At 48.9% G+C, this 13,318-nt stretch overlaps 1 protein-coding gene across 1 annotated transcript in view; it reads right to left on the bottom strand.

Annotated features, from left to right (window-relative positions):
• Positions 1–12,898, bottom strand: part of LOC310844051 (uncharacterized protein) — a 252,959-nt gene extending 240,061 nt beyond the window's left edge. Inside the window, exon 1 of the mRNA XM_083737659.1 lies at positions 11,911–12,898. Within this exon, the coding sequence (XP_083593785.1) occupies positions 11,911–12,808 (898 nt within the window). The 5' untranslated portion in view covers positions 12,809–12,898. The remainder of the gene's footprint in view (positions 1–11,910) is intronic.
• Positions 12,899–13,318: the final 420 nt, after the last annotated feature.

Below are 13,318 nucleotides of genomic sequence, written 5' to 3'. Positions count from 1 at the left end.
GAGGCAGCAAGACTGAACCCCAACAACCCCCATTGTCTGCATGAAGCCCCAGGAGCAGCCCTGCCACCAGTCCTGGAGCAGGAGAAGATCTTTGGAGTCCCTTGCCTGGGCCAATGGGCCTCTCGAACCACAGCACATGGAACGCCCCACAGGCCACATGGGCTTCTGGCTGGCAGCTGGCCGGCCTGAGACCGGAGACCCATTTGCCTGGGAAGATCAGGGAGCACTTTGGACCTTCTGAAGGCATAGCAGGTGTCCTACCACTGAGCTTTAGCCTAGCACACTGGGTTGCTTAGCAATGATGAATAACTCTGTACCTTTCTCTGTTGCAGATCCGGCAAACACAGAATCTCCTATTATGGCAAGGATTTCCCAAACTGGCAAGACTCCTGTTCTGACGCACCTAAGAAAATGCTAGCTGGACTTACGCCCATCAGATGCCCAAGTAGCTGCTAAGTTATTTCAAAGGGGAATTGAAATATACTCGGAGTCGAGAATGGATTTTATGCTCTTTATTCAGCCCATAGTGGTGAGGAGGAATGGAAGTTCCCCCGAAATGTCTGCTTTATATACATTATTTACACAATGCGCCCCACATGATTGGCTAATTCCGGGATTCTCCTGTAGGCCAATCAGGTTGTGGATTCACTTCCACCTGGAGCTGGATTGGGTGGCTCCTGTGGACCAATCAGACTGCTGCATTCTGGAGCCTGTTGTTCTAGGACCAATCAGGCTGCTGCATTTTTGATCCTATTCAACTCAGTACATAACAGGAATCAAAAGCAGCCTCCCCACCTGCAGGAACGCCTGTCAGTAGCGCTGTGTTGCTATTTTTAAAACAGCACAGCATTTCCGTCCACGAACCAGCGGAAGCTGGCTCATGCCTAGCCAGACCATTAGTCCAGCTGGCTTGGCATTGTCTCTTCTGAATGGCAGCAGAGTTGTGGTGCCCAGAAATGGAAGCAGGAACTCCAGTGGTGGTTTTGATTGGGTCTCTAGACTTCTGTTGGTGCAGCCTAGAAGAGCATTTGCTTTTTTGCTGCTGGGTCACACTGTGGACTCATAGAATCATAGAATTGTGGAGTTGGAAGGGACCCCACGGCTCATCTAGTCCAACCGTCTGCAATGCAGGAATCTCAGCTCAAGCATCCATGTGAAGCTTGTGGTCTACTAAGACCCCGAGATGCTTTTCTCATCTGGAGACACAGAAATCAAGGCCCTGTTCAGAGGCACCTTCTACCTTCCAGCAACCAGGGCTGAGCTTTAGGTTGGAGGAGAGGGGAGGGGGGAGTACAGGAGGCAGTGGAATCTCTGCTGCCAAGATGAGAGGTCCCCATTTTCTTGTGGGGCCAACAAACAATGGGGGGGACAGTGTGGGAAAGAGGTTGGCCTCTAAAGCTGAAGGTGTCTCTTCCTTCTTCTCAAAAATGGTCAGTGGGAGCAGGAAGAGCCGCTTGACAGTGGAATTGACTCTCCTCATTGGAGGTTTTTGAACAGAGTTTGCTTTATCATCTGTCAAGGATTCTTGACTCATCTTTGGCGACCGCTCACAGCCAAGTTAGATTGTCTTCCATAAACACAGTTTTAAAAGTGAGTCCATAAGTGACTGTGGAGGCCAATTCTGGATCCACACCTCCTTCCACTGTAGGGACATACTTTTCTGGGCATGAATTGATCATGGTGTGGATTTGCCAAGCGTGCCTTCTTCTTAGCACATTTCTCCCTTGCGTCCTGAGTTTGAGTGTCTTCAAAGCCCATGACACCTTTGGGAAAGGCTGTTCTCCAACTGGAGCGCTCGTGGACCAGTGTTTCCCAATTGTTGGTGTTTATGCTACATTTTTTAGATTTGCCTTGAGACAGTCTTTAAACCTCTTTTGTTGACCACCAGCATTACACTTTACATTTTAAGTTCGGAATAGAGTAGTTGCTTTGGAAGATGATAATCAGGCATCCGCACAACATGACCAGTCCAACGAAGTTGATGTTGAAGAATCATTGCTTCACATTGCAGGGGGTTGGGCTCGAAGACCCTTAGGTGCATTCCAACTCCACACCTCTCCCCTCCTCTTTTTTCTCACCACAGTTCTCTGATTCTGCAACACTGTGGGACTCTTGCCCTTCTGGCCAAGGATGTGCCACTGCCACCTTCAAACTCAGATGACCCTGTTGCAGAAGACCTAGTGAAACCAGAGGCTCCCCCCCCACACACACACACCAGTGCAGTAGGAGGCTGGCTGTGACTCCTGCACTATGGGGGGTTGGACTATCTCAGCCTTCAGGTCCCATCTATAATTCCATGAGTCTCTGGTCCTGAAAATGCCACACTTCAATTCTGCTGCAGAGCATCCCTCACCAGCCCGTTCCACCGTATGCAATTTCTATGCATAGAATCTTTTCCCCAGAATAATCTTCAAGGTTAATAATATTTTCCCGAATGTTGCTGAACTCCTTGCATCCTCGGTGCTCCGACGGCCACCTGGCTGCCCTTTGGAAAGCCAAGCTCGGCACCCAATCTCATTTCGTTCACAAGGGAGGTTTGCAAAGCCCAAAGAGAAGCAATAAGAGCTGACGGTCCTCCAGGCCACCGACTGACAGCCCCAGAATGCTAAATCCCAGCCAGTCTGTTTCCGTCTCGCTAATGCAGTTTTGCATTATTGTCTCAGCCTTCCCAGCTCCAAACAGGTGGTGGATGACGGAGGAGCTGAACAAATCGACTTCCAGGGGGAAGCAAGTTAATTTCTTAGCTTGATTCTTTCCTCCTCCTTATTTTTTTTCAATCCCCCTACCCCCCAAAAGTCATGTTTTCTTGAAAGCTGCAAAATTCTGGGCACTAATCTCTCTGTAATCCATCATAATTCTGTTTGCTGTGCATCTCATTTCCAGAATTTATTGTGTTTCCAGAATAGAGCCCTGTCACCTCCTTCTGCCTGCCTTGTTCTCAGGGGCCACCGCAAGATGGGGGTTAATCTCTCAACAAGAAGATTTGTGCTCCCTACTGCAGCCTCGCCCTTGCACACACACACACACACACACACACACACACCCCACCCCAATCTCCCAGCAGTAAGAGATTCCTGGAGATCCTGGCACTTACCCAGGGTTAGTTTCCCTTGAGCAAGGGGCAGCAGAGACAGTGGTGTCTTTTACATGGTGCATTTGCACAACCTGAGCCTATGGTGGAGGCGTTCACAGCATCAACACCCAGGGCCAGATTTAGGTTTGATGCGGCCCTCAGGTACTGAATGTAATAGGGGCCCTTTCTATGCCCAGCTGTCCTTTGTCAACAACAAATTATCAATGTTTTTTGTGTTTAATATATGCTATATGGTAATTTATGGACCTAATAGGTATCTCAATCCATTTGCGCTTGTTGCCATGCAACCAGTCCATGCAGAATGTAAAGGTAAAGGGGCCCCTGACCATTAGGTCCAGTCGTGACCGACTCTGGGGTTGTGGCGCTCATCTTGCTTTATTGGCCGAGGGAGCCGGTATACAGCTTCCGCGTCATGTGGCCAGTATGACTAAGCCTCTTCTGGCAAACCACAGCAGTGCACGGAAATGCTGTTTACCGTTTACCCCCGCTGGAGTGGTACCTATTTATCTACTTGCACTTTGACGTGCTTTCAAACTGCTAGGTTGGCAGGAGCAGGGACCAAGCAATGGGAGCTCACCCCGTCACGGGGATTCGAACCGCCAACCTTCTGATCGGCAAGTCCTAGGCTCTGTGGTTTAACCCACAGTGCCACCCGGTCCTGCTCTCTTCTGCCTTGGTCTGACCACACCCGGAATACTGCATGCAATTCTGGGCACCACAATTTAAGAAGGATGTTGACAAGGCTGGAAGGTGTGCAGAGAAAGGTGACCAATATGATCAAGGGTCTGAAAACCAAGCCTGATGAGCAATGGCTGAGAGACTTGAGGAGGTTTAGCTGGGGGGGAAAAGAGACTGAAAGGAGAGATGATGGCTTCTTTCAATACAGGTGCCTATCAACATTTGGGGGCTGGTTACATTCCAGGGACAGCATGTGAAGCCCCCAGAAAATTCTTAAGGAAATCAGCCCTGAGTGCTCACTGGAAGGACAGATCCTGAAGCTGAGGCTCCAAGACTTTGGCCACTTCATGAGAAGAGAAGATTCCCTGGAAAAGACCCTGATGCTGGGAAAGATGGAGGGCACAAGGAGAAGGGGACGACAGAGGACAAGATGGTGGGACAGTGTTCTCGAAGCGACCAGCATGAGTCTGACCAAACTGCGGGAGGCAGTGGAAGACAGGAGTGCCTGGCGTGCTCTGGTCCAGGGGGTCACCAAGAGGCGGACATGACTAAAGTATGGAACAACAACAAACATTGGGTTCTATGGTGAGGGATTGCCAAAATCTTTTTTGCCAGATGCCTGCCCCCTTTCTACCCCCCTTCTTATTTTATTTTTACTTTTTTGCCAAGCATGTGAAGCTGAATGTGCACATGGATTTTCTGACGGTAAGAGCCATTTGAGAGTGGACAGGAGGACCTCTGAATGTGGTGGACCCTCCTTCCTTGGAGGTTTATAAGGAGAGGTTGGGTGGCCATCTGTCTGGGATTCTTCAGCTGCGGTTCCTGCACTATGGCGCATTGGACTAGCTGGCCCTTGGAGATCTCTTCAAACTCTACAGTTCTATGGTTCACTCTTGCAGAAGTCCCTTGGCTTTCTGCCTGTCCATGAACCCCCTCCAAAATTCCTCTTTAGGCAACCCCTGACATCGTCACTCCTGGTTTCATGGTCCAAGCAGATGGCAGGTGCTCCAAGGATCGCTCCCAGAGCATCCCCTCAGCCGTGATGGCAGAGCTGGTCTGTTGCTCCTGCTGCCCATATGGTGGAAGAATGGCGTCTTCTTGAGCATAGAAACTCCCAGGTCCGTTCCGCTCTAGAGCTGCCTTGGCGCTGCCAGCAGATTTGCATTCCTTTTCTGCTTCCAAGGCTGTTTGGAGCGCTGCTCAGATCAAATGCCTTCTGATCACACAGAGGCTGGCATCAAACAAACAAACATCTGTGAGGAACAAGGAGCAACAAATTATTGGCATGTGTTCTGGCCTTGTCAGGGCCTGGCCCTGCGGGCTTTTGAAAGGAACACTGGTTAATGGAAAGAGGGCGGGCCTGTGCAACTTTGCCCACTATGCGCCCTTGAAGAACGCACCCCATCTTCCATAATTCCCTGACTTGCAACCAAGAGCCATTTCCATGCTTAAGACAATCCAGAGATGCTGCACGTTGTAGAATCGTGGAGTTGGAAAGGACCTCAAGAATCCTTGACATTATGGGATGTAATCCATTGGAGCAGCCAAATACAACATCCCTTGTTCCCCTAGAGTGGACGCAGGCAGGGGGATGTTACTCCAGCCAGTATAACTTCTTGTTCCACTGGTCTGGAGCCTCCTCCCCATGCATGTGACCAGGCAGGTGGACATGACCCTGCCTGACTCCAGAAAAGAGCCGAGTCATGCAGCCATCTTCCCTTGATGCCATGCTGCTCTCCTGCAGCCATATTTGTTCTCTTGATGCTGTTCTCCTAACGTATTTTGCTGTCTGCTGGCTCTCTGCCAGCAGCACACGGGCTCAGTCCCCATATGGTATAAACTCACACTTGGTTATGTAATTACAAGCTAAAGCCTGCCTTCAGGGATCATACCATGAACTGAATGTGAGTAAACCTCTTGTTTACTTTTAAGGAAAGACTCTTGTTTCTTTCTTCTTTTAAGAGGGATAAAAGGGGACACCAGGAATAATCCACCTGGGCAAGCCGGATTGGATTGCTTAACTAAAGAGATTCAAACAAATCTGCAAACAAGCTTCCTGCTGTACTGAGGGGAAACGGCTCTGCTACATGCCTCACTAGCGTGAGTGAAGGAAAGATAATATTTAATCAACATAACCTCTCCTACTATTTTTAACATTCCCACAGACAGGTGACCACTCAATCTCTGATTAAAAGCCTCCAGTGAAGGAGAACCCACCACCTTCAGCTATTTGAGGGTGGCGCTGTAGGTTAAACCACAGAGCCTGGGACTTGCTGATCAGAAGGTCGGCGGTTCGAATCCCCATGACGGGGTGAGCTCCCATTGCTCAGTCCCTGCTCCTGCCAACCTAGCAGTTTGAAAGCACCCCAAAAAGTGCAAGTAGATAAATAGGTACCACTCCGACAGGAAGGTAAACGGCAGTTCCTTGTGCTGCTCCGGTTCGCCAGAAGCGGCTTAGTCATGCTGGCCACATGACCCGGAAGCTGTACGCCGGCTCCCTCGGCCAATAAAGTGAGATGAGCTCCGCAACCCCAGAGTCGGCCACGACTGGACCTAATGGTCAGGGGTCCCTTTACCTATTATGTCTCCTCTTCTTTTCTAGGCGAAACATAGCCAGAACTGGACACAGAATTCCAGGTGTGGTCTGACCAAGTCTACTACATTCCAAGGGAGTCCCTTCCATTGTCAAACAGCTCTTACCTAATGTTAAGGCAGAATCTTATTTCTTATTTGAATTAGTTGGACACAGTATTCCAGGTGCGGTCTGACTAAGGCAGAATAGAGCAGCACTATGGCTTCCCTTGATCTGGACACTAGACTTCTGTTTTTTGCAGCCTAGAATAGCATTTGCCTTTTTTTGCTTCTGCCTCACACTGTTGACTCGTGTTAAACTTGTGGTCCACTAAGACCCCTAAATCCTTTTCACATGTACTGCTAGGAAGCCAGGTGTCCCCATCCTATATTTGTGCAGATGGTTCTTCCTGCCTAAGTGCAGAACCTGACATTTGTCCCCATTGAAATTCATTTTGTTAGCCTGGGCCCAGTTCTGTTGATGCAGTCTGGAATTGCATTACCTTATACACACACACACACACACACACACACACACACACACACACACATTCTCTGGGCATCTGGCTGTGGAGAGTACAGAATGGCCCAATATATATTTAGAAAGACATACCTGGCAGCTGCTGGGTCCAGGTGTTGCCTGGCATAATAATCAGGGTGAGCCAGGGAGGGAGGGAGGGAGGGGGGAAACTTCCCTTCCTGTGGAGAATCACATTCTGCTGCCATTAAGGAAGCTTCAGTGCATCGGGCATCTGTGATTCAAAAAACGTCACTGTTCTTGGAGGGGGGGGCATTGTGAGAGGCACAAATTTCACAAAGGAGTGAGGATGATGAAAGCATGCTCAGCAGCTTCCAGGAAGAGTTCGTCCTGCTACTACACACATCAATAGGTTGCCAGGAAGTCAGCAGGCGAGGGGGTGGCATCGGGGGGGGGTGAGGGAGCAAGAGGGGGCCAAACAGCTGTGTTTGGGGGCAGTGAGGGAGCTGGGGCAGCGAGAGGGAAGCCTCTCTTCCGGAAAGCCCAAGCATTCAAACCCAGGGGAACTGAGTTGCGACTCAGGTGACAAATTATAAAGGAAATGCTGCACCATCTTGGTCACCTTCTAATTCATAGAATTGTAGAGTTGGAAGGGACCCACAAGGGTCATTTAGTCCAACCCCCTGCAATGCATCAATCACAGCTGAAGAATCCCTGACAGGTGGCCATCCAGCCTCTGCTTAAAAACCTGTGAGGAAGGAGAGTGCACCACTTTCCATCAGAAAGTTCTTCCTAATGTTTAATCCAATTCACAAGCCATTCAGCCTGGGGAGTCCCCTTTAAACAGGCAGGCAAGGGGATGGGGACCAGTTGCTGCTTTGTCATGATACAGCTTCATCCAAGATGATGGGCGACCAAGAAGATGAAGGGTCTAGGAAGCAAGCCTTGTGAGGTGGTGGGAGTTGGGTGTGTCTAGCCTGGAGAAGAGGAAACTGAGAGGGGACATGAGAGCCACCTTCAAATATCTTGTAGGCTGGAGGGAGCAAGCTTGTTTTCGCCTTCTCTGGAGGGGAGAACCAAAACAAATGGGTTCAAATGACAAGAAATGAGATTTTGTGTACTGCAGGGAGATGGAGTCAACGGCGCTCAGGGTCCCAGGTTCCAAGGCTACATTTCTATGATTAACTGTTGAGAGACCATGTTTCTGAGTGTTTGTCTGCCCCAGACATGCAATCAGACATTCCCCAGAGGAAGTCTGAAGCCTTCTCCCTTAGCTGCAATTTTTCCAAGTGCTGGTTTTGAACTTCAAGCTTCTTCAAGGTGAGGTGCCTGTTCCATAGAGTCATTGGAAGGGACCCCAAAGGTCCTCTAGTCCAGCCCCCTGAACTGCAGGAATCAGCTAAAGCATCCCTGACAGATGTCCATTCAACCTCTGCTTAAAAACCTCCCAAGATGGGGGGTGGCACAAACCTTCCCCAGAGAGGCTCACCACTGGCAATCTAGTTCAACGCCAGTCCAGTGCTGGCTGAAAACTTTTTCATTCTCCCAGACCTTTTAAACCTGGCTGTGGCTTTCAAACCACTGGGAGTTCTTGAGTTATTTCCTCTTAATATTTGCTCCTTAGCTGGAGGTGATGGTGATCATGGCAACATGCTGAAGAAACAGCAAGATATACAGGCAAGATCACATATCTGATAACAATCTGATCCAATGCAAATAAGATATATAAAAAAATATACCTTCAAAATAAAAAAACACCATAGCAAATAAAGTAATATCTAATCATATATTTAGAATATAATGTGTCACAATGAAATTAACTCTAAAAATATCAGCAATTCAAGCAGAAAATCTCTCTCAGCAATTACAATAAATGCTTACTTGATATAGTCAATAAACGTAACAGTGAAGTCACAATACATAAAACACCACAATACTTTAAAAAGTATATAAAAAGATCAAACTGAGCTGCAAAGTCAAATAACTTTTTGCTTCTCACACTTTAGGGTACTGCTGTGTTACTGTAATTGTGAACTTTGTGTCATCAATAAATATCGCACAATACAATATGAAACTGGAAACTTTTTAAAGTCGAAACCCCCTGCTAGCATTGAAAGCTGCCAAGAAAGAAACATTTTAAACTTAGGCTGGGAATTAGTGGTGTTGTTGTTTATTAATTTCCTGGCCTAAGGCGACTCAAAGCAACTTGCAAGCAAGCAAACGAATAAAAAAAATGAAAGAATTGTCGAAGCGGAGGGGACCCCAGGGTCATCTAGTCCCAGCCCTGCAATGCAGAGTTTTGGGGGCTTCTCGGAGGAGGTGGTTCCGGAGCTCTGAGAAAGACCTCTCTCTCCTGCTAATGGCCCCAGATGACAGGGAAATGTCAGCGGCTTCTCCTTCTGCTTACAGATGAAGCATCTTCAGGGCTTTGCCCCCTCCTTCGGGAAAACATTTAGGGCCATAATAAGGACCTAGCGAAAATATCCCTCGAGCCATTTTTATCCCCCTTTATAAACACAAGGCTTTAATGTCGGGAGGATTTAGCGAGAGGAGAGGGGATTTTAAAAGCGGTGGCATTTCACTCCTCGCCAAAACGCCTCCTATTCATCACTCCCTCTCTCCGCACCTTGTTTAAAATTTGCCTCCCGATGCTCTTCTGTCCCATTAACTGGGCGCAGCCGGGCGCTCGCTGCGCGCTCCTAATGAGGTATGAAATTAAAGCACCGTCGGAGACGCAGAGGGCTTGCCATCGCCCCACCGGGGAAGTGCAGCCTGGAGCGGAGAACTGCCCCCCACTTTTGAAACATCAAAAGGATGGGGGGGGGAGGAGAGAAGCCTGAGGAAGTCCGGGCAAGCAGGAGACCACCCCCCCCCCACTGCAAGGGCCCTCTTAGACGTCAAATCCTGGCAGCAGCCCATTAGAGCAGAGGTAGGCAAACTTTTTCAGCAGGGGGCCGGTCCACTGTCCCTCAGACCTTGGGGGAGGCAGACTAGATTTTATTTTTTTTAATAATATTTATTGAACATTTTCAAATATAACAGAAAAAGAAAAGAAATAAAGCATCCATTTTATAAGCTTGTTTTCATTAGCATCTTTCCAGGACTTCCCCACCCCACCCCCTCTTTTATTCCAATTCCTTCAAATAGATTCAGCAAGTTCTTACCCCAAATTTTAAACTTCTTATAATTAACCCAATGTTAAAAATGTTTTTCCATCCCCTAAAATCGACCCCGCTCCCTTCCACGAGTTCCCCTCTTTAATATGCAGAACAGATTAAAATGAAAGAAAATAGAAAAATGAATAAAATATAATTTAACACCCTTTGGATTCCAAATTTCCCTCCCCCCTTTCCCGGTTACGTTCCCCAATGTCCATCAATGCCTGTTGTTATCCTGGAGATCCCACATCTAGGCCGAAATCCTTCACAAGTCCACTTTGCCGTCTTTTTAATAGTCTTTGCCGTCTTTTTAATCATCTTTAGTTTCGAGCGTCCAATCTTAGAAAAACTCTTTCCCACTCCCAACTTTGTCCAATTCTTGTTGTTCATGTTGCTTTTATTGTTCTCTCTCCTCACTTTCCTCTAGTTTCTTTTCCTGCACTCCTGCAAAAATGTTCCAATTCCAAAAGCTTCTAAATCCCCTACAGAGGCTTTGTTATTCAGGAACAAAACTTTACGTCAAGTCCCTTCCATTCTTCAATAGATAAGTCTATTGTCTCCTTTAGTGTAGAGACCTCTGTAGACAAAATAGTGTTCCATTTCTGCAGTTTCCCAGGAGATAAAAAGTCCAATTCGAATTCCATGCCAGCAATACTTGTAGTGTCCCACAGCCCCTCTAGAGGGATTATAGTAACTCAGTTTCCTTCCAGATCACACCCAACAGTCAAAGTAACTTGTTATTCCTTGTTTTAAACAATTTATATCTAATTTGTAACAAATGTAACCGGCAAAGTCCTCATAACACAGTTCTCTTTTTATTCTTCAGCTTTGACAGCTCCTTTGACAGCTGTCAAAGCCTCTGTTTCTCCTCTCCCGGCGCTCTCGCGGATCACTCCCGGTTCCCGGGGGGGGGGGTTGCATTTTAGCTCACATTCTACTTTTCTCCTCCAGCCCAGTCTTATAATTTTCCATCGTGAAATTAGTAACTTTGTCAAACTTAGGTAGCACTCGATCTTAGCTGTTAAATCCTTTGCTTTAAATCCTCTACGACAGGGGGGAGGCTGACTTCCTTTTTGCACCTCCCCCCCTCGCTCCGAATTTAAAATTTAAACTTTTTCCCCTTTTTAAGTCCAGTTGCCAATTACTCACGGGTTGTTCTTTTAATCCAAATTTTCAATGGAAGAAGTCAGCGCTCTCCACCAAATGGCATGCGGCTTCGCTCGGCAGGGGAAGCGGAGGACTCATAGCACCACACCCCCCCCCCGGCACCCGCTCCGTAGCCTTTAAAAAGGCTCCTTCGCGGGTCGGGGGCGCAAACAGTGCCCGCCGAGTCACCATGCCCATGGGTTTCAGCGCCCATGGTTTTTGAGGGTCCCCGCGACGCCGACGCGGTAGAACCCAGCCCCTGCCGAGCAGGCTCCCTCCGGAGCTCGGAGGGAGTCCGCCATTCGGCGATGGCGCCAACCCGGAAGTCTCGGGGGAGGCAGACTAGATTTTTGGGGGGGGGGGCGGAATGAATGAATTCCTATGCCCCACAAATAACCCAGAGATGCATTTTAAATAAAAACACATATTTTACTTGTGTAAAAACACCAGACAGGCCCCACAAATAACCCAGAGATTCATTTTCAATAAAAGGACACATTCTACTCATGTAAAAACATGCTAATTCCCAGACCGTCCTCGGGCCAGATTGAGAAGGCAATTGGGCTGGATCCAGCCCCCAGGCCTTAGTTTGTCTACCCATGCATTACTCGCAGCCTTTCTCAACTTGTGGGTCCCCAGATGATGTTGAAGTGCAACTCCCATCACCCCTAGCTAGCAAGGCCAGAGCTCAGGGATGATGGGAGTTGTAGTCCAACAACATCTGGGGACCCACAGATGGAGAACCACTGCTAGAGTCATAGAACTGAAAAGTTGGAGGAGGGGACCCAACAGGGCTGCCTTCAGATGTCTTCTGAATGTCAGGTAGATGTTTATCGCTTTGACATCTGATGGGAGGGCGTTCCACAGGGCGGGCGCCACTACCGAGAAGGCCCTCTGCCTGGTTCCCTGTAACTTGGCCTCTTGCAGTGAGGGAACCGCCAGAAGGCCCTCGGAGCTGGACCTCAGTGTCCGGGCAGAACGATGGGGGAGGAGACGCTCCTTCGGGTATACTGGACTGAGGCCGTTTAGGGCTTTAAAGGTCAGCACCAACACTTTGAATTGTGCTCGGAAACATACTGGGAGCCAATGTAGGTCTTTCAAGACCGGTGTTATATGGTCTCGGCGGCCGCTCCCAGTCACCAGTCTAGCTGCCGCATTCTGGATTAGTTGTAGTTTCCGGGTCACCTTCAAAGGTAGCCCCACGTAGAGCGCATTGCAGTAGTCCAAGCGGGAGATAACCAGAGCATGCACCACTCTGGCGAGACAGTCTGCAGGCAGGGAGCTTCTCAGCCTACGTACCAGATGGAGCTGGTAAACAGCTGCCCTGGATACAGATTTGACCTGTGCCTCCATGGACAGCTGTGAGTCCAAAATGACTCCCAGGCTACGCACCTGGTCCTTCAGGGGCACAGTTACCCCATTCAGGACCAGGGAATCCTCCACACCTGCCCGCCTCCTGTCCCCCCAAAACAGTACTTCTGTCTTGTCAGGATTCAAACTCAATCTGTTAGCCGCCATCCATCCTCCAACCGCTTCCAGACACTCACACAGGACCTTCACCGCCTTCACTGGTTCTGATTTAAAAGAGAGGTAGAGCTGGGTATCATCTGCATACTGATGAACACCCAACCCAAACCTCCTGATGATCTCTCCCAGTGGCTGCATGTAAATGTTGAAAAGCATGGGGGAGAGGACAGAACCCTGAGGCACCCCACAAGTAAGAGCCCAGGTGTCTGAACACTCATCCCCCACCACCACTTTCTGAACACGGCCTGGGAGGAAGGAGCAGAACCACTGTATGACAGTGCCCCCAGCTCCCAGCCCCTCAAGATGGTCCAGAAGGATGTTATGGTCGATGGTATCAAACACCACTGAGAGATCCAGCAGAACTAGGAAGCAGCTCTCACCTTTGTCCCTAGCCCGCCGGAGATCATCAACCAGTGCGACCAAGGCAGTTTCAGTCCCATGATGAGGCCTGAATCCCGCCTGGAAGGGATCCAAATGGTCCGCTTCTTCCAGGCGTGCCTGGAGTTGTTCAGCAACCACTCGCTCAATCACCTTGCCCAAGAATGGAAGGTTTGAGACTGGGTGATAATTGGCCATCATGACCGCATCTAAAGATGTTTTTTTAAGAAGCGGTTTAATAACCGCCTCTTTCAGCGGGTCTGGGAAGGCTCCCTCACGGAGGGAAGC

This window comes from Podarcis gaigeae (genome assembly GCF_964106915.1).
Source record: "Podarcis gaigeae genome assembly, chromosome: 1".
Lineage (NCBI taxonomy): Eukaryota > Metazoa > Chordata > Lepidosauria > Squamata > Lacertidae > Podarcis > Podarcis gaigeae.
This window is presented reverse-complemented; position numbering and strand designations above follow the sequence as displayed.